This window comes from Bos indicus, chromosome 6, assembly GCF_029378745.1.
Source record: "Bos indicus isolate NIAB-ARS_2022 breed Sahiwal x Tharparkar chromosome 6, NIAB-ARS_B.indTharparkar_mat_pri_1.0, whole genome shotgun sequence".
Classification (NCBI taxonomy): domain Eukaryota; kingdom Metazoa; phylum Chordata; class Mammalia; order Artiodactyla; family Bovidae; genus Bos; species Bos indicus.
In genome coordinates, this window is record NC_091765.1 from 106,262,982 (window position 1) to 106,290,289 (window position 27,308).

Consider the following 27,308-nt stretch of genomic DNA (forward strand, 5'->3'; position numbering starts at 1 on the left):
ATTTAAGAGCTTCCTGAAATTTTGCAGCCAGAAGTGGCTCAACTGGGATCCAAATCCCATCCTGCTGGGTCCCCAAAACCTGTTCTTTGCAATGTAAGGAAGAAGGACATAAAAAGAAAGTGTATTTTCCATGAAGGAGTCAAACTACAGGCTTCTGAGATGCTTTCTCTAAAGGTGGGGGTGGCTCTCCCTACCAGGCTGGGGAATCTACTTCAAGAGGTGGCCATCCTTCCCCCCCACCCCCATACCTTGGTCACCTCATTGTCAGCAACAGCAAGCCTCTCACCTGGCCCCTTTCTGCGCTTCTGGGAAGGTGTGCCTCTGGGGGAATGGTGGCCTGCTGCTCGGCGGCTCCGGGGGGAGGGGCTGGTACTTCTTTGGAGGCTTGACCGGCGGCCTGTGTGAAAAGTCAGAGTGACATGGAAGCAACCTAGATGTCAATCGGCAGATGAATGGATAAGAAAGCTGTGGTATGTGTACATGATGGAATATTACTCACTCATTAAAAAGAATGCATTTGAATCAGTTCTAATGAGGTGGATGAAACTGGAGGCTATTATACAGAGTGAAGTAACTCAGAAAGAAAAAACACCAATTCAATATAGTAATGCATTTATATGGAATTCGGAAAGATGGTAACAATCACCCTATATGTGAGATAACAAAAGAGACATAGATGTAGAGAACAGACTTTTGGACTCTGTGGGAGAAGGCGAGGGTGGGATGATTTGAGAGAATAGCATTGAAACATGTATATTACCATATGTGAAATAGACTGCCAGTCCAGGTCTGATGCATGAGACAGGGTGCTCAGAGCTGGTGCACTGGGATGACCCTGAGGGATGGGATGGGGAGGCAGGTGGGAGGGGATTCAAGATGGGGAACACATGTACACCCATGGCTGATTCATGTGAATGTATGGCAAAACCACTACAATATTGTAAAGTAATTAGCCTCCAATTAAAATAAATAAATTAATTTAAAAAAAAAGAAGAGTCAGAGTGAGGAGCTGAGAAGTTTTGCCATACAGATGGCTCCTCAGACCCAGAATTCAGACAGCCCTGCCTTCTGTGTCCCCTGATTTGGGTTGGAAATGGCAGTTTGGGGGATGGCTTACTACTTTACAGGGAGCTTCAAAAGTCAGAATACTCATTGTTCTAACGAGTCTTAGTCTCTCTCCCTGCAGCTTGCCCTTCGGTCTGGTTCTGTTTTTTTTCCAGAGTGTGATGTAATTTGCTACAGGGTTTCACAGGTCTATGCCAGCTGTTGACATTTTAGGCTGCCTGGGGGGTGAAACTGTGATTGCAGGCTTTCATTTGCCCCAGAATGGAAGACCTGAGCTTTTGAATTTCTCCAACGAAATGGGACAATGTTCCATAGCCAATTGCTCACCAGTTTATTCCCCTAGGCCCTCAGTCGTTCACAGAGTGGGTCAGGCCCTATTGGTGGTGCTGGGGATGCAGAGGGAGAAAAAGACACAGACCTTGGCTCAAAAAGCTGCCCTCTGGGAGGGCAAAGAGAGGAGCAGTGAGAAGGTGGCCCACCATGGTAGGAAGTGCTGTGATGGAGGTCCTCATGGGCCCAAGTCGGACAACAGAGTGGCCAACTCAGGGCCTGAGAAATCAAATCTGTTGGTTTCACCATCCCCCGTCGTGTGTGTGTGTGTGTGTGTGTATATATATATATATGCATACTTAGTCACTCAGTTTTGTCTGAATCTTTGTGACTCCACAGACTGAAGTTCACCAGGCTCCTCTGTCCAATGGATTCTCCAGGCAAGAATCCTGGAGTGGGTTGCCATGCCCTTCTCCAGGGGATCTTCCCAACCCAAGGGTCTCACCCAGGTCTTTTGCGTTGCAGGAAGATTTTTACCATCTGAACCACCAGGGAAGCCCTACATATACATATTAACATGTATATAAAATACATGTACTTATGTATAAAGACATAAGTACTTATATAAATATATACTTATATATTATTGGTCCCTTGAAGGCATTTCCCAGTGCCAGGACTCTGGTAGACTTCTGTACTTAGAGGAGGGAGAGACTTCTGTACTAAATGAAGGGAAAGAAACAGGAAGCAGGGAAGCAAGCGTTCATTAAAGATGGATGGGTGAAGGGATATTGACTATATGACTGTGAATGAATGAATGATTAAATGGATGAACGAGGCTTGTTTACTCTTGTTCATTGACCAACTCTTTAGTTTTTTAGTGTCAGATGTCTGTGTTTCTCTTTTCAAATTCTGGAACTAATCATGTAAGTATATTGTGAAACAAAATTCTCTTTTTCAGTGTCTTACCGAGGAGGTGGTAAAGGAGTCTGAAAAAGGAAAGAGAACCAGAAATTACAGTTATTCTTTGAGCAGAGCTAATGGTTAACAATTTTTTTTTGGTTTAGAGACAAACAACAAAGCCCAACCAAACTTCTAGGGTATATCTTTCAAGTGCCATCTAAGCCTTCACATCGTCCATATTCCTATGGTTCTAAAATAAAGAGTGGGTAACAAATGCATTTTAATGTTTTTTCTTACCTTGTTTCCCTTTGTGGGTTTGTCTCCTAAAACATAAGAAGAAACAGGAGTGAGTTTATGGCAAATGTCATTAAGTTATCTTTACATATGTTTAAATGGAAATCATCCCCATTTGAATAATTCTGGTGCAATACCAATGAACATTTGTTGCCATCTTATGAAATACCCAACACTATGCTAAATACTTTCGGTATGTGATCTCATTTAATCCTTGCTTTTGCTCTGGATGAAGAAACTGGAGCATGGGGAAGTTAAGTACCTCACCTCCAATCCCCCAGTTAGTAAACGGTAGAATGAAGATCTCATCGCATATGGTGTGACCCCTGAGGTCCTCTCTTAACCATTAGCTGTTGATTGATATCCTTTTATATATGTTGTCATCTTATTCAAGTTCTTGCCTCCCACTTTCATCAGGCATTTCTAAGAAGAGAAAAACTGCATCACAGAACATTTCAGATGAAAGGGTTTTCTAAGACCCCGGAGTCCAATTACTTTATTTGATGAAAGACAAAACTAGGGAGGACAATTGCCCAAGACCATCTGACCCTAGAAAAAGCCTGAATGGGGCCTGGAAAGGATTCTCCTGATGTCAATGTAGTTTTAGGGGCTCCCCCAATGGCTCAGTGGTAAAGAATACACCTGCAATGCAGGAAACCCAGGTTCCATCCTTGGGTTGGGAAGATCCCCTGGAGGAAGAGATGGCAATGTCCTGGAGGATCCCATGGACAGAGGAGCCTGACAGGTTACAGTCCGTGGGGTCTCAAAGAGTCAAACGACTGAACCATCTCATTCTTAAGTAGTTTTATTTCCACAGTGCAATTCAACTCAGACAATTATTGAGCTGCTACTCTGAGCTAAGCCCAGGGCCAAGCTCTGGAGTTAAAGACAAATGCAACACAATCCTTCCCCTCAAGGTGTTTCCAGTTGTGTTTACAGGCCAAGTTCTAGCTTCTGGGGACACAATGGGGAAGATGAGAGACAGTGTCCCTGCTGCCATAGTGCTTATACCTAAAGGGTAGTCGTGCACTACCTTTCCTGAAGAAAACACGTCAGGAAGAGAAGGGTGTGGCATTGAAGGGACACGTGGGAGATGAGTTGGTCTGGGGTGTCAGGGAGAGCTCTTTGAGTAAGCAATGTTCACTTGTCTGTAAAAATGGATGTGACCTGATAAATGCTGTTTTATAGGGGGTGAGAGGAATCAGTGAGATGACTGCATCTTATCATGGCTGTTGTTCAGTAGCTCAGTCGTGTCTGACTCTCTGGGACCCCATGGACTGCAGCAGGTCAGGCTTCCCTGTCCTTCGTCATCCCCCGGAGCTTGCTCAAACTCATGTCCATTGAGTCAGTGATGCCATCCTGCCACTTTGTCCTCTGTCATCCCCTTCTCCTCCTGCTTTCAATCCTTCCCAGCATCAGGGTCTTTTCCAATGACTCGGCTCTTTGCATCAGGTGGCCAAAGTATTGGAGCTTCAGCATCAGTCCTTCCAATGAATATTCAGTGTTGATTTCCTTTCAGATTGACTGGTTGGATCTTCTTGCAGTCCAAGGGACTCTCAAGAGTCTTCTTCAACACCACAGTTCAAAAGCATCAATTCTTCAGCATTCAGCCTTCTTTATAGTCCAACTCTCACATCCTTACACGACTACTGGAAAAACCATAGCTTTGACTATATTGACCTTTGTTGGCAAAGTAATGTCTCTGCTTTTTAATATGCTGTCTAGGTTGGTCATAGCTTTTCTTTCAAGGAGCAAACATCTTTTAATTTCATGGTTGCAGTCACCATCTTCAGTGGTTTTGGAGCCCAAGAAAATAAAGTCTGTCACTGTTTCCATTGATTCCCCCATCTATTTGCCATGAATCAAGTATCTTATCATAGGAGACTTAAAACTCAACTGAGCACTGCCTGAGTCTCCTTTCCTTATTTGAGATGACACAATTGGAATAAATCATTGTTTTAAAACTTTGCTGTGAAGAGTCCCCTGGGGTCCCCCTGGAGACACCTAAGGAAACTGTAAGGCTGAGAGGCTGGGTTTCTAGCTCATCATCCCTTGTCACTGTGGAGACTCCATCTCTGTGTACTTCCCATTGGATCTCCTTTAAGATTTCTTTGGGGAAAATGTCTAGCTGGTCAAAAAGAACACAACGCAACACTCACTAGTCTGGATGATTTTAAAGGTTCTTCTAGGCCTAACTAACTGAGGGAAGGAGGAGTAGACTGAGATAAGTGCCTTCTTCAGTCCAGCTCTTCTGAGAGGGCTCCATACCTCTCCAGAGAAGCCAGATAATGGATTTTATTTCACAGACAAGAGATCTACTGGTCTGACATTACAATGGATTCCCCTTCCCAATAAAACTCAAAGACACCAAAAAAAAAAAAAAACAAACAAATAACAGAAAAACTACCTCATTGGACAAAATTACCATTCTCCTTCTTTTGTTTTTTTAAAATGCATTTTAGATAATATAGACTTCTCTGCATGAATTCAAACACTAATGGGAGATAAAATTTGCAGATGTTCCTAAACTGTAAAAATACAAAAATATGACCCAGGCTTTATTTCAACAACAGCAACAATCTAGTTAATGTTAAGTCATTGACTATTTTGATGCAATTACTAAAAAAATTAGGCCACAGGGTGCTTCCTTAAGGCACTAAATCAGAAAGCAGGAAACTAATTTGCCCTCATTTTATTGTGTATTGGTTTCAGCAGCAGAGCTCCCTGAGAAACTATCCTATATCAGCTTATGCTGATGGCTTTCCCTGTGACGCTAAATGTCAGGTGTTCAAGACACCTTTTTCATACCTACTACTGTATCTATTCGGAGAAGACAATGGCAGCCCACTCCAGTACTCTTGACTGGCAAATCCCATGGACAGGGGAGCCTGGGGGGCTGCAGTCCATGGGGTTGCTAGGAGTCAGACGTGACTGAGCAGCTTCACTTTCACTTTTCACTTTCATGCACTGGAGAAGGAAATGGCAGCCCACTCCAGTGTTCTTGCCTGGAGAATCCCAGGGACGGGGGAGCCTGGTGGGCTGCCATCTATGGGGCCACACAGAGTCGGACACGACTGAAGTGACTTAGCAGCAGCAGCAGCAGCACTGTATCTATTGGGGATCAATTCAATTCACTGAAAACAAAGTTCAGTAAAAAGACAGTATCTGGAATTCAGTAGGAACATTCCATTTATTGCTTCAGAGATATGCATCTCATTTGATTCAGTGATTGTGAATTTAGAAAAGGACATCTATCTTGCTTTTATTCATTCGCTTGTTCTTGAGCCCTTAGTGTATGTCAGGCATGGATTCATTTTTAATAGATTTATTGATGTAGGTGTTGGGGAATACAATACCAGAAAAAAAAGTTTCTATTGTCATGTAAACTCACATTCCAGTAGCAGGAGATAGAAAACAAACAAAGGTATATGATGGCCGGTGGTGATAAACACTGCAAAGAAAAGTGAAGGTCTGGTGTGTGAGAGATGGGTGGTGGGGCTACTGTTCTTCATACAGATGCCAGAAGACCTCTGTGCAGGGGGATGACAACAGAAGCTTGAAGAAAGTGAAGGCACACAGCATGTGAAAACCTGAGCAATCGTCCCTACAGAGGCAGCAGCAAGTACAAAGGCCCTGGGGTGGGATGAGAACCAAGGGGTTCTACTCTCTGGGCTTCCCTGGCGGCTCAGACGGTAAAGAATCTGCTGGTAGTGTGGGAGACCTGGGTTCAATCCCTGGGTCAGGAAGATCCCCTGGAGGAGGTCATGGCAACCCACTCCAGTATTCTTGCCTGGCGAATCCCCATGGACAGAGGAGCCTGGCAGGCTATAGTACATGGGGTGTCAAAGAGCTGGGCATGACTGAGTGACTAAGCCCAACCCACAACACTCTCCAGGCAGCGGTGGTGGAGGTGAGAACGTGCACGGGGTCACATGGGGTCATTTAGGCTGTGACGAGAACTTTGCCTTAACCATGGTGCGTCTTTTCTGTATGGGCTTCCCCTGGTGGCCCAATGGTAAAGAATCCCCATGCAGTGCAGGAGATGCAGGAGACTCGAGTTTGGTTCCTGGGTCAGGAAGGTCCCCTGGAGTAGGAAATGGCAACCCACTCCAGTATTCTTGTCTGGAAAATTCCATGGACAGAGGAGCCTGGTGGGCTACAGTTCATAGGGTTCCAAAGAGTCAGACACAACTGAGCACACACACACTGCATACATGCACCTTTTCTGTACCCTGTCTCTAAGTTGTGTACCCACATTATAATGCAAGTTTTCCCTGGCATCAGTATCCTCCTCATTTAAAATACATGTGTATGCAGAGCTACTGCTGCTGCTGCTGCTGCTAAGTTGCTTCAGTCGTGTCTGACTCTGTGCAACCCCATAGATGGCAGCCCACCAGGCTCCCCAGTCCCTGGGATTCTCCAGGCAAGAACACTGAACTGGTTTGCCATTTCCTTCTCCAATGCATGAAAGTGAGAAGTGAAAGTGAAGTCTCTCAGTCATGTCTGACTCTTAGTGACCCTGTGGACTGCAGCCTACCAGGCTCCTCCACCCATGGGATTTTCCAGGCAAGAGTACTGAACTGGGGTGCCATTGCCTTCTCCAAGAGCTACTGCATGGTATAGTAATTCCTCTCCTGGGTGTATATTCTGGGCTTCCCAGGTGTCACTAATGGTCAAGAGCCTGCCTGCCAGTGCAGGAGCCGTAAGAGACCTGAGATCGATCCCTGGGTTGGGAAGATCCCCTAGAGAAGGAAGTGGTTACCCACTCCAGTATTCTTGCCTGGAGAATCCCCTGGACAGAGAAGCCTGGCAGGCTACAGTCCCTGGGGTTGCAAAGAGTTGGACATGATATACTAAAGAGAAAGCCAAACATACACACATACCAAAACTTGTACATGAATTTTCAGAACAGTACTATCATAAAAGGCAAAAGGTAAAATTCATCCAAATGTTTATTAACTGATGAAAGAGTAAAAATATGGTGAAAGGATAAACAAATGTATCTATACTAAGGACTATGATTTAGCAATAAAAAGGAATAAAGTACATGTTACATGCTACAACATGCTACATGTTACAACATAGATGATCTTCTAAAACATGCTCAATGAAGGAAGCTAAAAGACTATGTATTGCATGATTTCATTTATATTTTAAAAATCTAGGATGGGCAAATCCATAGAGACAGGAAGTATATTAGTGGTTTCTTGGGAAAGGGGAAGGTTTGGGGAGCAACTTCTAATGAACAGGCTTTTGTTGGGGGGAGATACATTTTTCAAAACTTAGATTGTGGCCATTTGTTGCAGAATTCTGTGAACATACTAAAGTCATTGAATTGTATACTTTATCCTTTAAAATTTTTAATTTTTTTATTCTTTTGGCATGCTGGATCTTAGTTCCCCCACCAGGGATCGAACCCATGCCCCCTGGAGCGGGGGCTTAGAACTTTAACCATTGGACCACCAGTGAAGGCCATCTGTTTTTAAAGAGTCAGCCTCTCTCTCTCTTTAAAAAAAAATATTTCTTATATTTATTTGGCTGTGCCAGGTCTTAGCTGTGGCATGCAGGATCTTCAGTCTTTGTTGTGATATGTGGATATTTGAGTTCAATTCCTTAACAGGAATTGACCCTGGACTCCCTGCATGGAGAGCATGGAGTGTTAGCCCCTGGACCACCAGGGAAATCCCTGAATTGTGTACTTTAAATTAGTGAATTTTATAGTACCTGAACTGTATCTCAATAAAGACATTTACAAAATTCAAAAAATAAAAAAGAATAAAAATGGTGTGTATGATATCATATGCAACAGTGAAAATCCTGAGGGCTTCAGCTATATCAAATATGTTTAATAGCAATAATTTATGCCATGGGTTTCTCTTATTTGTTGCTTAGATATCTGAAATGTTACAAATTAATAGGTATAAATGAACTTCAGGGACTCCACAAATGAGAAAACGATATCAAAAAGGTGAAATAACTCATCAGAATGTCATATAGCTTTGATAATAATTCAGGTAAAATGCAGGCATCTTTTTTAGGGGGGCATAGGACTTGTTTAAGAAGTAATAACAACTCAAGTATACACTGGAAGAGGATGAGATTTGGAGCTGGACTTCTTGAGTTTGCATTTTGATTGTGCTACTTACTATTAGTAGGGTCATAGCAGGTGCTCAAAAAATACTTATGACATAAATGGATTGAGAAACAGTTGCAATTTTTATTCTGGAAAAGTGAAACTTGGTTACTCATACTTCATGGGAACTCACGTGTGGAATAAATGAGTTAATGCATTTCAAGTAATGACTTTTATTGCATACCCACTGTTAGGAAATTATTTCATAATGGAAAATTACAGAGAAAACGGCAATCTACTTTCCTGATGAGGTACACAAATAACTCAAGTGCTACGAACAGTTCCCTGTTGCATCAGAAGACCCAAACAGGTGTTCTTTGGGGTCTTTTCCCATCTTGAAATTCAATCAAGCAGTTTTCTGTAGGAGGAGGCTGGCGTGCTCGCCATCTGGTGGCTACATGTGTAATTAGCAACATCTGCTCGACTGTCATTTTCCTCCTGAGTTTGCGACAAGATAAAACTCACTTCCGCTGCAAAATGTGTTGCTTCTCGGGAGACCATGTAGTGAGCTGAACACAGCATGGAGGTAGAATCTACTGGACCTGGTTTGATTATCACCATAATTTATTAGAGTGGAATCATGAAGTTGTCTGTGAAGTTAAATTAAAGCCTCTGGGAGAAGACATTACTTTGCCTGCAAAGGTCCATATAGTCAAAGCTATGATTTTTCCAGTAGTTATGTACGGATGTGAGAGCTGGACAAAAAAGGCTGAGTGCTGAAGAACTGATAGCTTCGAACTTGGTGCTGAAGAAGACTCTTGAGAGTCCCTTGAACTGCAAGGAGATCAAACCAGTATATTCACTGGAAGGACTGATGCTGAAACTGAAGCTCCAATACTTTGGCCACCTGATGTGAAAAGCTGACTCATTGGAAAAGACCCTGATGCTGGGAAAGATTGAAGGCAGGAGAAGGGAACAATAGAGGATGAGATGGTTGGACGGCATCATTGATTCGATAGACATGAGTTTGAGCAAGCTTTTGGGGATGGTGAAGGACAGGGAAGCCTGGTGAAGGACAGGGAAGCCTGGCGTGCAACAGTCCATGGGGTTGCAAAGAGTCAGACCTGACTGAGCGACTGAACAACAACCGGGAGAAGAAGAAAGTATTGTGAGACTTGTTTGTCCGTTTTGGGGCAGGGGTGGTGTGCCTGGTGCCTGTTTATAAGAGCTGGTTGTTAAATTTTCAGGATTCTGCAATTCAGGTGTTAAACATAGCCATTATTAAAAAAATAATTGTGTAAATATACACTGAAGTTATGAAAAAGGTAGCATATGCTCGAAACTCATGACTTCCTGATTATTCTACCACATCTGTCTATGCTGTTGAAGTTCTTTACCTCTATCGTGTCTGTGGTGGAAACCAGTAAAATATGGCATGTCTTCCCATCTTCCTGCTCAGTGGTCCTGAAATCTGCCATAGCGGAAGTATTTGCACCATAGAAACTGATGGAAGCTACAAATTAAGGTTTGCTCTATTGTTTGGTATTCTCATCTGTGATTTAAATGGTTGGACAAGAAGATAGACATTCGAGAATTTGTTTCTTGATGGAAGGGACGATGACGCAGATGAGATCTTTGAAATCACACAAGTTGGATTCTAATCTCACCCGTCCCCCCCATCACTGACTGAGTAATCTTGGGCAAATTATTTAAACGTTCCGGGCTTATTTTCATGTCCATAAAGCACAGATCATGAAGTGTAGTTCCTTGGATGGTTAGGAGTAAATAAAATACACTTGTTTTCAATTAGCTCCTAGTCAGTTTGTGTTAAATATATGCAATACTCTTTGTTTATGAAATACGGTTATGACAATCAACACTTTTGGAAACAAAGCATCGGTGTAATATTACATAATTAAAACATAGACTCTGGAAAAAATTGGACAAAACTTGGCCTCTTTGCGGTATTTATGATGTCGAAGAGTTTTATAATATTAATATATGAAAGTGAACCACTGGAATTTCATGCCCTGATGATTAATTATAGAAGCATCCAAAGAAGAAATGATCCAAGTGGCTAGTGTATATTTCATAAGGCCTATTCTGAGAAACCTTTTTGAGTTTTTTGAGAAAGTCTGTGGAAACTTTCAGAAATTAATTTCAGCAGTAAATTGCTGAAACCACTCTTGGGGTTGAGTGGAGAGGGATTAAGTTAGGCAAAGCCTGGGATGTGGGAGGGACCTGCTGACTTTAACAGCTCCTCAAGTAATGTTGGAAAGTGCAATTTCTTAGGAACATCTATGTCAACAGCTGCACCTTGGGGCTTAGTAACAGGTGTGGGATAGAAGTCTCTTTCTAAACAATCCCAGGAGACATCTTTTTGGCTGAACTCAGTGTCTCAGGGAGTGGAGGCAAGGTGGGTAGGCAGGGTGAAGGGAAGGACCAAGGCTTCAGAGGCAATGGGGTGGGTGAGCAGTGGAGTGGGTGGATTTGCATGTATGAACCATACCCATGGATGCACAAAATGCTAGAGGCCATTGTGTTCTACTGTATTTCTACAGATGGGATATTAAGGGCTAGTGTGTGTGTATGTGTGCACGTTCAATCACCTGATCATGTCCTACTCTTCACGACCCCATGGACAGTAGCCTGCCAGGCTCCTCTGTCTTTGGAATTTTCTAGGCAAGAATACTGGAGTGGGTTGCCATTTCCTACTCCAGGGGATCTTCCCAACCCAGGGATCGAACCTGCATCTCTTGTGTCTCCTGCATTGGCAGGGGGATTCTTTACCACTGTGCCACCTGGGAAACCCCAGGAAAATCATTTGCCTAGATTTATAACTGAGCAGGACCTTATGGGACTTTCCACCATATCCTCTGCTTTAGCTCCTCTCTGAAGGCCCTGGAGAGCAGTATTTGATGCATGTTTCTTGAGTTGTTTTACCGATGCTAAAACCCCCGCCAAAGAGAAGACGTTAACTACTTGATGACCATGAGCACAACCGCAGGCTTCCTCAGGACTGATGATGTCCTCCCTCACCTGGCTTTTGAAAGTGCTTTGCCAAAACCCTTCGGGGAGCTCAGGGTTTTTTAGATCGTGAGCCACCCAGCTCCTTTCATGGCCCTGCAATAAACCTTCCTCCACTCCAAATGCCACCATTTTGGTCTGTGTGGCCTCACTGTGCGTTGGGCACATGAGCTTGCACTAACAAGTTCACATCACAAGCAGAGATGGTTCCAGAAGCAGTTGGGTTTCTTGGCTTGCCCCTTGCAGGCCCCCACCTACTGGGAACTCGTGGCTAAGCGTCACAGGCTGATCTCTTGGTGGTCCTGTGACCCCCGACAATGCTTATCTGATACACTTTTATTAACATGGGCTAATTTTTAGAGTTACCGTAGGGTTTACCACGCATCTACTATGTGCTCTGCATGGTGCTATATGTTTGCTGCAGGGAAAACAATGTGCAGAAAAGTTTGATCTTTAAGGTTAAGGAATTTATTTTTATATTCATCAGTAACAGATTTACTGTGTTTGCTCAGCACCGAACTAGATCAAGCATGATTTCAGCCTACACAGAGAGCCAGAGAGATATTCCAGGGCAGGGAGAAGGGCAAGAATAAGTGAGGGAGGAAAGACTTGTGGAAGTCATTAGTTCGGTCCAGTATCCCTTCATCGAGGGTCCATCACCTGTCAACACCTGTGCTAGAGGATTTGTGTCAGTTAGTACCTTACGAGAGACAGGGATCTGATGATTTAGGAGCATTTCCTCCCTTTCAGAGAGGAAACTTCGAGAGCTTAAGTTCTTTGTAGATATTTGTGAAGTCGTAAAACTGGCATTTGAATCCAGGAGTCCTTGTCCCCAGATCCAACCTGCAGGCAACCACATTTTGGCTTAATATTTAACCTTCCCTGAGGTCACTGTCTCCCACCTCAGCTCTATGTGCCCTGCTTTGGGAATCAGCCCTAGGACTCACAGTTCTCCTGTTGTGGCACAATTAAGGATTGTATCGAGTTCCCACAGTGGAGACCTGACCAGGTGGGTCCTTGTGGTCTAAGGTCTTCTGTGCCCTGGCACAAAGTGATTTTGAATAAAGTACACTTCTACCCTGGTAGTTATCACATGGTGTTGTAACTGCCTTGTTTTTAACTCTTCTATTTGTGGCTTCTTTATTGCTCTATTGAAATGTGTGTTTGTTACATGAGCGGTTATCTAACACTTTTCTTTTTCTCTGTGTGACGGTGAGACAAAGTATTGTCCTGTAGTTCAACATCTATAACATTACAACATGTATAACATTAGCTTTGAACTGATCTTGTATCAATGTGTCTATCACTTTTTTTTTTCTTCCTTCCTTCCTTTTTTTTTTTTTTTTTTGCTTTGAGCCTGAACAGGAATATGATTTCTATCACTTTTGAGCCCCTGTTTGTGTCTGAAATAAACTTAAATCTAAAATGGTGGTAGGAGGATAATCTTAAATTTATTTAAGGTTTCTAGGTCTGTGGGCTAAAGCTTGTGTTTTTTGTTAAGGATATAATCTATAGGAAGGCAAATTCCATCCTCTTTGTGATGTTTTGTGTCACCGTGTTCTGCCCCTAGAGGACAGTATCATCCATCAATTCCTGTCTTTTGTGCTAAAACCTTGTATGCTGCTGCTGCTGCTGCTAAGTCGCTTCAGTCGTGTCCGACTCTGTGCGACACTACGGACAGCAACCCACCAGGCTCCCCTGTCCACAGGATTCTCCAGGCAAGAATACTGGAGTGGGTTGCCATTTTCTTCTCTGAAAACCTTGCCAAATTTGTGCTAAGTGCTGTACTGAGTTACTTCAGCTGTGTCCAACCCTGCTCATCCCTGTGGACTGTAGCCTTTCAGGCTCCTCCAGGCTCCATGGGATTCTCCAGGCAAGAATACTGGAGTTTGGTGAGTGAGAAATCATTTAGGGAGTTTGCAGAAAAAATTTTAGATACTAGCAAATATAGTAAAACCCTGGAAACATTGCCATATTCACAAAAGACTGGGCTCTGGTCTAGGATGGGACTGCTTGCTCTGTGACCTTATGTGAGCCCCTTCTCTTGCCAAGCCTCTTGGCATAAGATGAGGGGGTAGATTCGGATTAACTCAAAACTCTTTGGCATCTAAATTTGACAAAAAGCAAACTGGTAGAAAGGTCTTTTGATGGCATTATATGGAATTCTATTGTACTTCTTTTTAACCAAGCTCATGTTTCTGGATATACAGGTTCAGCCACCTGTGTGTAATTCCCTCTTTCTTTTCATGGATAGTTTATCGTATTTTGTTATAAATTCATTCTTATATATGACATGCTTTTCACCTCTAAGGAAATTGGTTTAGAGTTTGGGCTTGGTTCACATGGAAGGCAAAGAAACTCATTTTAGCCTCCTTTCTGCTTAGCGTTAAGAAGCTAAGCCACTTAGAGTTGATCCATGTTGTTGTGCAGCAGAAACCAACACAACATTGTAAAGCAATTATCCTCCAATTTAAAAAAAGAAAAAAAGAGAGAGAAGCTAAACCACACCACTTTTCAATATTACAGCTATCCTCATTTAAAAAGAGAGAGTTTCTTCTGCCTCTATAGCTAATGCTAATTAATGGTTCATCACAACTCCCTGAGAAGGGAATGGTTACCACTCCAGTATTTGTGGCTGGAAAAATCCAGGGGCAGAGGAGCTTGGTGGGGTGCAGTCCATGGGGTCGCGAAAGGTCAAACATGACTAAGCAACTAACACTTTCACAACCAACTTACACTGTATGAATACTTTGCCCCCAAATAAACTTTTATCCATTTTTAGGAGTGAATAAAAGAAGCCAAGCTTCAGGGAAGATAAGTTCTTGAAATCTGACAGTTTCCAGATAATGTCAGAATATGATTTCAAGAAAAATAATATGAAATGTACATTAACATAAATCTATAACTGCTCAACTTGATGAAAAATATCACCAAAAAACTCTGCCATGACTGAACCACCCAATATGTTTTTCTCGATGACATTTTGTGAGAATGAATAAATTATCTGAGAATGCGTTTGCATCAAACATACAGAATTTTGTAATAAACACATAAATCATTCAAGCATTTTCCAGAAAGATGCCTGATCCAAAAAATGAGGATATTCATATTACTTTTCTCCCTTCCAGCTTCTTTCTCAGTACAGTCCCTTAGAGCTCTGGATAGTAATACAAAACCATCAATTATAGAAGTGTAGGAAGAGAAGACACAAAGAAAATTACTCTCATTGAAGAAGATTTCCATGCAACTTACAAGCTGAACTTCTGTGAGCTTTGTTTTCACTGAGGTCCCCTCTGCAGTTTACACTGGGGTCTACTTTTGAAAAGGGGCTTCCCAGGTGGTCCTAGTTGTACAGAGCCCGCCTTCCAATGCAGGAGATGTAAGAGGCATGGATTCAACCCCCGGGTTGGGAAGATCCCCTGGAGGAGGGCATGGCAACTCACTCCAATATTCTTGCCTGGAGAATCCCATGGACAGAGGAGCCTGGTGGGCTACAACCCATGGGGTCATAAAGAGTCAAATATGACTGAAGTGACTTAGCATGCATGCACTAGTTTTACAAAAACAGCTATATTTTTCAGCCATGGTACCCGGATACCAGTCATCATCCCCTATAAAACTGGCAGGACAAACTTAACTCTGAAAGATGTGTTCTTGTACTCCTTGAGGAATTGCTTTACTCTTTTCTTACTTGGGGCAATTGATGCTTTTTCACATGAAAAAGCAGGCTCTCCCTTTTTTGCATAGACTACTGGGAAGATTGAGGCAAACTAGTAGCTTAATTGTAATAGAATGCAATGGCTTGTGCCTTAGGATCCCGAATTTCATATTTACCTTTGTCTGTCTCTATATTTCCTATGATTTAAAACTTTTTCTGCTATACCATGCAAGTTTTTGTTAACTACTCCAACAGTTGTGAGCTAAGGTGAAGTATAAATAAATAGATGAAGGAATAGTTGTGATTTGTGATTTATAATGAGAAATGTATATTTGGTCTTCATCTCTGTGTCTGGCACAGAGCTCCTAAATCCTTTGGAATTTCCTAAGTGATGAGAGCTATCTAAGCATCTTTTGTTATGTTAAGGAGATTACTTTTAGATCCTACCTAAGGATGGGGGCTGGTGGCCAGTGGAGCTGACCATGTGATTGGAGGGTTGAAACTTACAGGCCCCCAAATCTAAACCTACCCCTACTTCTAGGAAGCAGGGAGTGGCTTGAGATTGAGTTCAGTCACTAACGACCAATGATGTAATCAACCGTGCCTACGTAATGAAGCCTCCACAAACTCCCAAGAGTTTGAAGCTTCCAGGTTGGTGAACACACAGAGCTTCAACACATGGAAGCTCCCTGACTTTTCCCAATACCTCCCTTCTGTGTCTCTTCCACTTGACTGTTCCTGGGTTACATCCTTTTATTGATACATTGGCAATTTAGTAAGTAAGATGTTTCTTTGAGTTATGTGAGCCACTCTAACAAAGTAGTTGAACCCAAGGCAGGGGTGGATGGAACCTTCAGTCTGTAGACGCGCAGGTGACAATCTGGGCTCATGACAGCATCTGCAGTGGTGGTGAGGTGCGGTCTGGTAGGACCGAACCCTTAACTTGTTCATCGGATGCTGTCTCTGGGTGGACAGCGCCAGAACTTGATTGAATTGTAGGACACCCACCTGGTGTCCAGAGAATTGCTTGATGATGTGTGGGTGGGAGAACTAACCCCTATGGACGTTGGAATTGGTATTAGAACCATCTGGATTGTCACACAGACGTATTAATATATGTAGAATGGTGGTCAAAGAAGATTCTGCCATCAAAGAAATGAAACTTCATGTCTACAGTGAACTATTAAAAAAAGAGAAGAATTGTGAAACCCATTTCTTACCTTTCTCCCCAGGACTCAGGGCTTCCCTTGTGGCTCAGCTGCTAAAGAATCTGCCTGCGATGCAGGAGACCTGGGTTCGATCCCTGGGTTGGGAAGATCCCTTGGAGAAGGAAAAGGCTGCCCACTCCAGTATTCTGGCTTGGAGAATTCCATGAACTGCATAGTCCATGGGGTCGCAAAGAGTCGGACATGACTGAACGACTTTCACTTTCACTTTCCAGGACTCATTTCTCCATAAATGGCTATGAAAGTTCTATTATGACTTAGAACCTCTGTATATATTAAATGATTATGGTCTGCTTTGAGGTCCCTCTGTGCTCTGCGCTCTGGGCCCTTTCTCTGTCAGGCAGGAAAAAACTGCTATATAATTCATGTCTTCTAAGGGCTAGCAATACTAATACATCAGTTACTGAAGGAACGCTCTAAATCAAGTGCTATGTACATCAAAGGCATTTCCATGTTCTTGGACTCAAGAGGAATAGGAAAGCTTCCCTATTTGGGATGGTTTAAAGGGGTCTAGAGGGCAGATAGACAGGGATCAGTCAGGCTATGGAAGATGGAGAGGAGAGATAGGGCAGGGAACAGCCCTTGTCCCCTGCTTCTGCTTATGCAGTTCAACTGAAGAGTCATAAAAGCCCTGGCGACCTCACATTTCAAGAGGAGGAAAGTAAAGGCTTTGAAAGGTTAGGTGCCTCACTTAAGGTCACACAGCCAGGGCGTGGCAGAGCCAGGGCGTCAGCCGCTCTCCTTGCTCCTTCCGCCTCGCTTCCCTTTGTGGGCATCTTCTCTTGTGCATCCAGGTCCATTGCTCATCTGGTCCATTCTGTTCCACCTACGCTCAATCCTCGGGGACCAACCAGCACAGGCAAACTGGCCCTGTGGTTTCTGGTTGGGTTTGGCCATTGGGAAGTCCCAGCAGGAGACAAGAGGGAGCTTGGAGAGGGAGGTTGGGGCGTGTATTCCATTCATTCCCACCCTGGGAGGAAAGTAAGGAAAGTGAAGTCGCTCAGTCGTGTCTGACTCTTCGCGGCCCCATGGACTGTAGCTTCCCAGGCTCCTCTGTCCATGGGATTTTCCAGGCAAAAGTACTGGAGTGGGTTGCCATTTCCTTCTCCAGGAGATCTTCCTGACCCAGGGATCAAACCTGGATCTCCTGACACTTTACTGTCTGAGCCACCAGCCACATGGGCTGGTGATGTCCCTCAAAAACGGCCACTGCTCCTCTCAAGGTGGTGAGCGCCTTCTTGTTTCCTGTGGCTGTCCCCTCATCTCTGGGTTTAGGAGTGGTAATAATGTCACTGCTACTGGCCCCAGTGCCTGCATCATCCCACACTCTTCCCCAACACCTCACATACCTTAGTAAACAGTTTCTTTACAAATAAACCTCTTTAAATTATCCTAACTTGGACGTGCCATCTCTTCCCTCTTAGGACTCTAATAATTACATTTTCCCATTAAAGAAAATTTGATGTTAGTAATACGTTACAGAATATAGCATAAGACACATAAAAGATGAATTTGATATTTTTAAGTTACTGGGAAATGTAAATCATGGGGCTGTCATCTTTTCCAAGTGGACATTGTAAAAAGAAGAAGGGGACATTGGGGAAAGTGATGAGAGAAGCTATAATGTATAGGATTCAATTAAATTACTGTAGCTATCCTCCATTTGTGCTTCTAGCAGTACTGAAATTGATTGTTTCTTTTCAGTTTCTTACCTGTTTCTTCATCTCCAAATTGAGTTGCTTTGCCTAAAGCTTTAAAATCTGTTTTCATATTAATTAATCAAACATTTTAAAATTAGATGTCTATCTTTCAATTTTACAAGGATATGCTTAGAGGAATAACTTAGCTATGTATTTGAGGCAAGAAATATATGTTTCAAAACAATTTCTTTCCAGATTGTACAACATGGAATATGACTTTTCACAGTCAACTTTCTCATTAATAAGGTAAGGTGATAAAAAGGCATAAGATGTGAGAGAGTCTTTCCAAAATTAGAAAACCTTATTAGATGAAGGTTAATTTAATAGATAACCTTGTTCAGAAAAATCTAAAAATATACAGATATATTTCAAACTTTGTGATTTGACTTTACCTTTAACATGTTGTTTTCTGATATCCTTGGAAATGGGTTTTTCCACCTGTAGAAGACAATGCATTACAATTATCTCTTAAATTGCGACTATTCCATTTCATGACCTGCCACTCGGTATGGTTAGATCCCTTAGGTTATGAGTCCAGGACACATCATTCTAACAGATCATCCTGTGTGTATTGTTGGCAACTATTCAACGTGTGTAAATACCACCATGCCAGTGACGAGCGTAGGGGCCTCAGGTGGTAATTCGGCATAAAAAAATATTTGGTTTGAGAATTAATCCTGCCTCTTATTGCTGTGAAACTTTGGAAAGGCATTTACCATATTATGAGCCTTAGATTTTTTTTTCCATCTTTTTTAATAGGGAAAATTTTGTTCATGTCAATTCATGTCATTGAGTTATTGTGAAGATCAATATACATGATCAAGTCCATGAAAGGGACTGAGCAGGCAGATCAAAGTGTAGCCTTGTGTAAATGCCCTTGTTGGGATTTCACCTTCACCATGTGCTGGCTATGAGAAGGTGGCCAGTCATTTAACTTTCTAAACCTCAGTTTCCTCAGCTGTGAAATGAGGGCAATAGAAGAACTGACACTTCACAAGGATGGCAGAACTACACGAGATAGGCTATGTGCCTAGAACAGGAAATAACACCAGTCAAGCTGAAGAATGGTTAGCTGTCATTGTTGATTGTATTAAAGGCATTGGTAGGACTTCCCTCGTGGTCCAGTGGTCAAGACTTTGTCTTCCAATGCAGGGGCTGTGGGTTTGATCCCTGATAGAGGAGCTCAGATCTCACATGCCTCATGGCCATAACACAGAAGCAATACCGTAACAAACGCAATAAAGACTTAAAAAAAAAATGGTCCACATAATAAAAAGAGAAATCACCACTTAAAAAAGCTAAAGGCAGAGTTGAATATTAAGGGCTTGCTGAATAATCTTTAGATGTGAGGGTGAAGGAGGTGCTGTGTGTTAGTAGCTCAATCTTGTCTGACTCTTTGTGACCCCACAGACTGTAGCCTGCCAGGCTCCTCTGTCCATGGGGTTCTCCAGGCAAGAATACTGGAGTGGGTTGCCATTCTCTTCTCTAGAGGATCTTCCCGAACAAGGGATTGAACCCAGGTCTCCTGCACTGCAGGCACATTCTTTACCATTTGAGCTACAGGGAATCTTGAAGAAGGTGAGAGAGACATACTAATGATGCCCAATGCCTTGGAAAGCCTTTACGCCTAGGTCAGTATTGGGGTCTATGACGTTTATTTTTATGTGTCAGATTGACAGGGTCACAGGGTATCCAGATGTTTGGTGAAACCTTATTTCTGGGTGTATCTGTGGAAGTGATTCTGGATGAGATTATAATTTGGATCAGCGGACTGAGTAAGGCCGATTGCCTTCCGCAAAGCCAGTGGGCATCTTTCAGTCCAGGGAGGGCATGAATAAAATAAAAAGGGAGGGGAAGAGAGAGTTTGCTCTCTGCCTGACTGTTGACTCGGGTCGCTGCTCTTCTCCTGCCCTTGATGACTGAGGTTTACATCCCTGCTTCTCTCGGTGCCTGTGCCTTTGGACTTGAGCTGGAAGTTAGAGGCCACCGGCATTCCTGGTCTTCACCTTTCAGATGGCAGATTGTGGGACTTGAGCCTCCATAATCACTAATTTATTTATATGTATACATCTGTATGCCTATGTGTCTCGAGCTTTCTATCCTATCTTTCTATCCATCTGTGTATCTATTTTATCAATCTACTGGGGGCTTTCCAGGTGTCTCAGTGGTAAAGAACCCACTTGCAATGCAGGAGACACAGGAGATGGGGGCTCGCTCCCTGGGTGGGAAGCGATATACCCTGGGGAAGGAAATAGCAACCTGTTCTAGCATTCTTGCCTGGGAAATCCCATGGACAGAGAATCCTTGTGGGATACAGTCCAGAAAGTCACAAAGAGTCTGACATGATTGAGTATACACACATCTATCTATTAATATCTATCTCTATCTATCTATTATCTACCTACCTACTGCTTGTACTTCTAGAGAACCCTGACTAATATAGAGTTTTTGCAGTATACTTTATTGCTGCCAAGTTGAGGTGGTCAAGGTGAAGGGGAGGGAGGGTCATTGAACCCCCTGTTGCCTGTTAGGTCTTGATGGTCAAAGTCCGCCTCTTTTCCTCTGTGGGACACTGGACCACATAATTCTGCCTACACATGATGTGGCTCTTCTGCTGGTCAATATAGTAAAGCATCAGGTATGGTTTCGGTTTTGTTATTGCTGTGGTTTCCTTCATCACATCCTCAGCTTTCAGTTCCTCCAGGGAGACCCCACTGAAGCTGGTGTGCTGGAGGGTTTTTGTCAAGTTCTTGTTGCATCCTCAGCTTTCAATCTTCCCTGTGCACCTGCCCAAGAAAGAGGGTCTCTCCCAATGCTCTTCCTACCTCCTATTGCTAGCCTGGAGCAGGGGAGAGTCTCCATGGTCTCTGTCTTGCTGGGCCCCGCATGATTAGGGTGTTAGGGATCAGGCTTCCTTAGTGCCTGCTCTTCTCCCCTTTGCTGGCCAAATTCTATTTTTAAAAATTAATTTTTAAATGAAGTATCAATCCTAAAGGATATCAACCCTGAATACTCATTGGAAGGACTGATGCTGAAGCTGAAGCTCCAATACTTTGGCCAACTGATGCAAAGTGCCGACTCACTGGAAAAAACCCTGATGCTGGGAAAGATTGAGGGCAGGAGGAGAAGGGGGTGACAGAGGATGAGATGGTTGGATGGCATCACCAATTCAACGGACATGGATTGGGCAAACTCTGGGAAATGGTGAAGGATCGGGAAACCTGGTGTGCTGCAGTCCATGGGGTCACAAAGAGTTGGACACGACTGAGTGACTGAACAACAACAACAATAGGTAATTTACAATGTTGTGCCAATCTCTGCTGTATGGCAAAGACTCAGTTATACACCTATATGCATTCTGTTTTAATATTCTTTTCCATTATGGTTTATAACAGGAAAGAAAGTGAAGTCGCTCAGTTGTGTCTGGTTCTTTGTGACCCCATGGACTGTAGCCTACCAGGCTTCTCCATCCATGGGATTTTCCAGGCAAGAGTACTGGAGTGGGTTGCCATTTCCTTCTCCAGGAGATCTTCCTGACTCAGGGATTGAACCCAGGTCTCCCGCATTGTAGGCACATGCTTTACCATCTGAGCCACTAGGGAAGTCCTTATAACAGGATGTTGAATATATTTCCCTGTGCTGTACATTAGGACCTTGTTGTTGATCCATTCTAAATGTAATAGCTTGCATCTACCAACCCCAAACTCCCAGTCCATCCCCCTCTCTCCCCACCCCCCTTGGCAACCACAAGTCTGATCTCTGCGTCCGTGAGTCTATTTCTGTTTTGTAGATAGGTTCATTTGAGTCCTGTTTTAGATTCCACATACAAGTGATATCATATGGTGTTTTTCTTTCTCTTTCTGACTTACTTCACTTAGGATGATAATCCCTAGTTGTAGCTGGCCATGTTCCATTTTGTGTCTTTGGACATTTGGATCCATTTGGCTCTTTTGCACGAGAGAGTTTTTTGGCTGCATCTTCTCCAGAGGGACCTACACTTTGACGGTATTGGCATAGGATCCCAGGCCTAGAAGTATTTTATGCCCCTCTCCAGGGCTATTCTCATTTTCTATCAAATACAGCTTTTCTAACGTCTACTACATACCTGTAACAATGCTAGATTATGCAGGGATGAAGAAGAATAAGAGGTTAGATGCAAAAGGTGGAATCATATGGATGCAGTTCTGAGTTTACAGCATATTATAACACAGGTTTCATTATAACAGAAGTTTTTCGACCTCGGCACCATTGAGAGTTGGGGCAGGGCAATTTGCTGTGGGAGGCTGCCCTGTGCGTTTACAGGGTACTTAGCGGCATCCCTGCCCTCTGCCCACTAGATGTCAGCAGCGTTCCCCAAGTCTTAACAACCAAAAATGTCGCCAGTCATCGTAAATATCCACTAGGGGGCAAACCGTTCCCAGGAGAGAACCACCGATAACAAAGCAATGTGTTACTGGTGTAGAAGACCGCTTTGCATCGCTTCCTGCAGAAGGCTTCTCAAAAGCCTCTGCTTGGTCTGAGTGATGCAGCTCCCTGCTCTTTGTATCTTGTGTCACCTCAGTCTTAACACCTTGTATTATTATTTCAAAACTGCCAATTTGGGCCACTGCCTCCTCCATTAGTCTGTGGACACTGGCTCCCTTTTTTTTTTAAATCCCCATTGTTGAGCATAGTGCTTTGTACACAGCAAGTGCTCAATAAATGAAAAGATGGGCAATGGTTTAGTGCTTTAAGATAGTTGTAACCAGTCTAACGGGGCTTCCCAGACAGTGTTAGTGGCAAAGAACCTGTGTGCCAATGCAGGAGACATAATTATAGACTCAGGTCTGATCCCTGAGTCAGGAAGAATCAGAGACGGGCATGGCAACCCACTCCAGTATTCATAACTAGAGAATTCCATGGACAGAGGAGCCTGGTGGCCTACAGTCCACAGGGTTGCCAAGAATTAGACACAACTGAAGCGACATAGCATGCACGCATGCAATCAGTCTAAGGAATCAACATAAGAACCGGTTCCTGTAAGGACTGTTGAAGATCCAATTCACAGATCGTTTAATCACCATGTAAATGTGCAAAACTAATTGGAATTAACTCCTGAGAATGAAGTTATAATAATAAAAAAAGTCTGCTTACCATAAAAACTATTTTTCAAACATTGGTTATAAAAGCAAAACTCCCTTTTTTATTTGAATTGAGGCCAAGTCCTTATTGAATTAATTTATAAGACAACTTGCCTCCTGGCCAAAATTGTGCTCATCTCCCACCTCCTATTTCTCACAAGATTTCACTTGCTTTAATATATTGAAATTTTAGTTCCTCTTGTAAAGTGACCTAGCTAAAAGAAGAAATTTGTAACAAAAAACTACAAAGATAATATGAAAGGATATAAAGTAATAAGAATGGAGACTTAAATTCTGGCATAGTTGTTTAAGAAAAATCAAATGAGAATTATCATCTTTTAAGAAAGCATTCTTCTCATGAAAGTTTACTTCTGTGCAAAGAGGAATTATCAGTGGTTTTTAGGGAAAGAAAAGCTTAACTTTTTAGGTCAGAATTTTCTACTTTTTGTAACCAGACAAGAATTTGTGACTTTAGCCTCTGGCCCAGTGACTCTGAAATTCCTATTGTTCCCTCAATATGTTTCGTGCTTTAGAGATGAAGCTCCTGAAATGCCCTCTTCCCTGTCTAACAGTGCTCTGTTGGGGCCTGCCCCAGTTGTTCATCTCAGAGATAATTGCAAGTATTCACATGTATGGATGTGAGAGTTAGACTAGAAAGAAAGGTGAGCGCTGAAGAATTGATGCTTTTGAACTGTGGTGTTGGAGAAGACTCTTGAGAGTCTCTTGGACTGCAAGGAAATCCAACCAGACCATCCTAAAGGAGATCAGTCTTGGGTGTTCATTGGAAGGACTGATGTTGAAGCTGAAACTCCAATACTTTGGCCACCTCATGCGAAGAGTTGACTCATTGGAAAAGACCTTGATGCTGGGAGGGATTGGGGGCAGGAGGAGAAGGGGACGACTGAGAATGAGATGAATGGATGGCATCACCGACTCGATGGACATGAGTTTGGGTGAACTCCGGGAGTTGGTGATGGACAGGGAGGGCTGGCGGGCTGCGGTCATGGGGTCGCAGAATTGGACATGGCTGAGCGACTGAATTGACTGAATATGACAGCTCTGCAGGACAGACTAGAGAAAGTGTCCATGTGGACAGAGATCAAGCTGGGTCTTTTTGAATTATGTTTTTTTTCCAGGATACGACATCACCGACTCAATGGATGTGAGTTTGAGCAAGCTCCAGGAGGTGGTGAAGGACAGGGGAGCCTGGTGTGCTGCCGTCCAAGGGGTCGCAAAGAGTCAGACACGACTGAGCTGCTGAACAGCTACAACAGGATATAAGCCCCGTAGTGGAATTTCTGGGTAATACGGTAGTTCTATTTTTAGTTTTTCAAGAAAAATCCTTACTGTTCTGCATAGTGGGTGTATCGATTTACATTCCCACCAACAGTGCAAGAGAGTCCCAGTTTGGTGCTCTGTGGTAACATTTAGATTGGTGGGATTGGAGTGGGGAGGGGAGGGTTATATGTGTACATAGAGCTGATTCACTTAGCTGTATAGCAGAAACTAACACAATGTTGTAAAACGACTATATCCCGTTAAAAAAAAAAGAAATCAAACGGGGGAAAGAAGACTGCATTTCTTTTCCTATTAATATTTCAAGCTGTGGAGGTGATTTAGTTGCTAAGTTGTGTCTGACTCTTTGTGACCCCATGGACTAGAGCCTGCCAGGCTCTGCTTTCCATGGGACTTCCCAGGCAAGAATATTGGAGTGGGTTACCATTTCCTTCTCTGGGGATCTTCCTGATCCAGGGATCGAACCTGGGTCTCCTCCATTGCAGGTGGATTCTTTTTACCAGCTGCGCCACCAAGGAAGCCTTCATATTTCAAGCTAGTCATATTTCCAATTTCAGTTCAAAGCACTGAGTTTGTTTGTCCATTTCCATTCACATCCTGTGTGCTGTGCTGAGTCATTTCAGTCATGTCCAACTCTGTGTGACCCCCATGGACTGTAGTCCACCAGGCTCCTCTGTCCACGGGATTCTCCAGGCAAGAAGACTGGAGTGGGTTGCCATGTCCTCCTCCAGGGGATTTTCCAGACCAAGGGATTGAACCTGAGTATCTTGTGTCTCCTCACTGGTAGGCAGGTTCCTTACCACTAGTGCCGCCTGGAAGCTCTTCCATCCACGTGAGCAGTATGTACTGAGAACCTTTGACATAAAGCCACTGTGCTAGATGCTGGGGCTAAAATCAGCCCTGTGCTCACAGAGGTGTCATCTGGTAGCTGGCAGCTCTGTGCCCGGCACTGTGCTCTGTATGGATTATCATGAAAGCTATGAGATTGTATAGTTTAGACTGTAAAGGCTAAGAGAAGGTAAGTAACTGGCCCAAAGAAGCAGAGCTCAAAAAGTTGGAGCCATTAAAATGAGACTTATAACATTCATCTTGCAAGGTTATTTTAAGGATTAAATGTCATTCATTCATTCATTTATTCCCATCTTTCCTCAGAAAGACCTTTCCTGACTGCCTTGCTTTCATTCTATTTTCAAAGCTCATCACTTGATATATCGTCTTTGTATCTATTCTTTATCCATTTACATATCATAGGTCTCCACCCACTACATGTCAGTTTCATGAGAGCAGGGCCTTGGTGGTTTACTGCCGCATACTAGAGTGGATAATTGTGTCTGGTCCATGGCAGGCACCCAACATATGTTTCTTAAATGAATTTGTTGAGTGAATGATTAAAATGTTTAGCTTAGTATCTGTGTAAAGAGGAAGTGTTCAATATTTCATCCCTTATCTTGCTCTCCCAATCTCTATTGGCTGTGTTCTGTGTGAATGGCTTGGTAAAAATTGTAGTTTCCTTTTCTTGTCAATATTTAAAAGAAACCCTCTAGTTAAACGAGTAAACCATTTGCATAGATAATGCACAAGGATGAATGTGTTATAAATATTTAAGTGTGTTCACAGTCACTAATAAATGTGAAACAAATTTTAAAGAAGGAACAGCAAAATCTCTTTCTCTTTTTTAAAAATTATAATTAAAAAAATAATGCACAGTTTTGGAGAGAATTCTATGAGGTGGAAATTCTAATACAGGGCTTCTGCAGGGGGCTGGGGGGCGGGGACAGTAGATTGAAATGATTTTTCAGGGACCAATTTCACAGTATGTACCGAAAGCCTTTAAAATATTTTCACTCAATGGTTAAATAAAATAATTAAAAATCTTATATGAGGAGTGAAGTATCTGTAAAGACTATGCTTATTGATGCTTGTTTTATGACATGGGACATAGTTGTATGACTGAAACAATGTGCAAAGGAAGGAAAACCAGTATATACTATACAACAAAGACTTCGTTGCATGAAATACATTAGCACAGAAAACATTGACATGAAATTTACCCAAATGTTATGACTGATAGCCTTGCAACCTCAGGGATGATTAATATGTATTTTGTGCAATGTTATTAAAAACAAAATACTATATGTGTTTAGAGCACTTACATTTACAAGATATTTTCAACAGCTTTTTGAAGTAAGCATGGCAGAGATTGTTACTCCTGTTTGGCTACTGGGTTTACAAAGAAAGAGGTTCAGAGAGGTTGACCTACAGTTGTCTCTTCATATCTGCCAGGGATTACTTCCAGCGTGCCCCTTGAATACCCAAATCTGTGGATGCTCAAGTCCTTCATATGAAATTGCAGAGTATTTGTAAATAACATATGCATATCCTTCTGTATACAGTGAAAGCCTCAACGGCATGGGTTTGAACTGTATGGGTCCGCTTATACTCAGATTTTTTCATCAAGTACATACTAAGGAACTACAAAATACTTGGTTGGTTGAATTATCTCCAGATTACTTGTAATACCTAATACAATGTCAGTGCTATGTAAATAGTTGCTGGCATGTGGTAAATTCAAGTTTTGCTTCTTGGAATTTAATGGAATTTTTTTTTTTTTAATCCTTGATTGAATCTACAGATGGGGAACTGACAGATATGGAGGACTGACTGGACTTATTACCA

General features: G+C 42.8%; 1 protein-coding gene across 3 annotated transcripts in view; it reads right to left on the bottom strand.

Moving 5' to 3' along the window:
• The window catches only part of CLNK (cytokine dependent hematopoietic cell linker), a 220,744-nt gene that overhangs the window by 68,007 nt on the left and 125,429 nt on the right, over window positions 1-27,308 (bottom strand). For all 3 annotated transcript variants that reach the window (XM_070791811.1, XM_019963100.2, XM_070791810.1), the window contains exons 8-11: window positions 18,609-18,654; window positions 2,536-2,561; window positions 2,305-2,324; window positions 287-397 (exon numbers count right to left, since the gene is read on the bottom strand). In XM_070791811.1, the coding sequence (XP_070647912.1) occupies window positions 287-397; window positions 2,305-2,324; window positions 2,536-2,561; window positions 18,609-18,654 (203 nt within the window). The remainder of the gene's footprint in view (window positions 1-286; window positions 398-2,304; window positions 2,325-2,535; window positions 2,562-18,608; window positions 18,655-27,308) is intronic.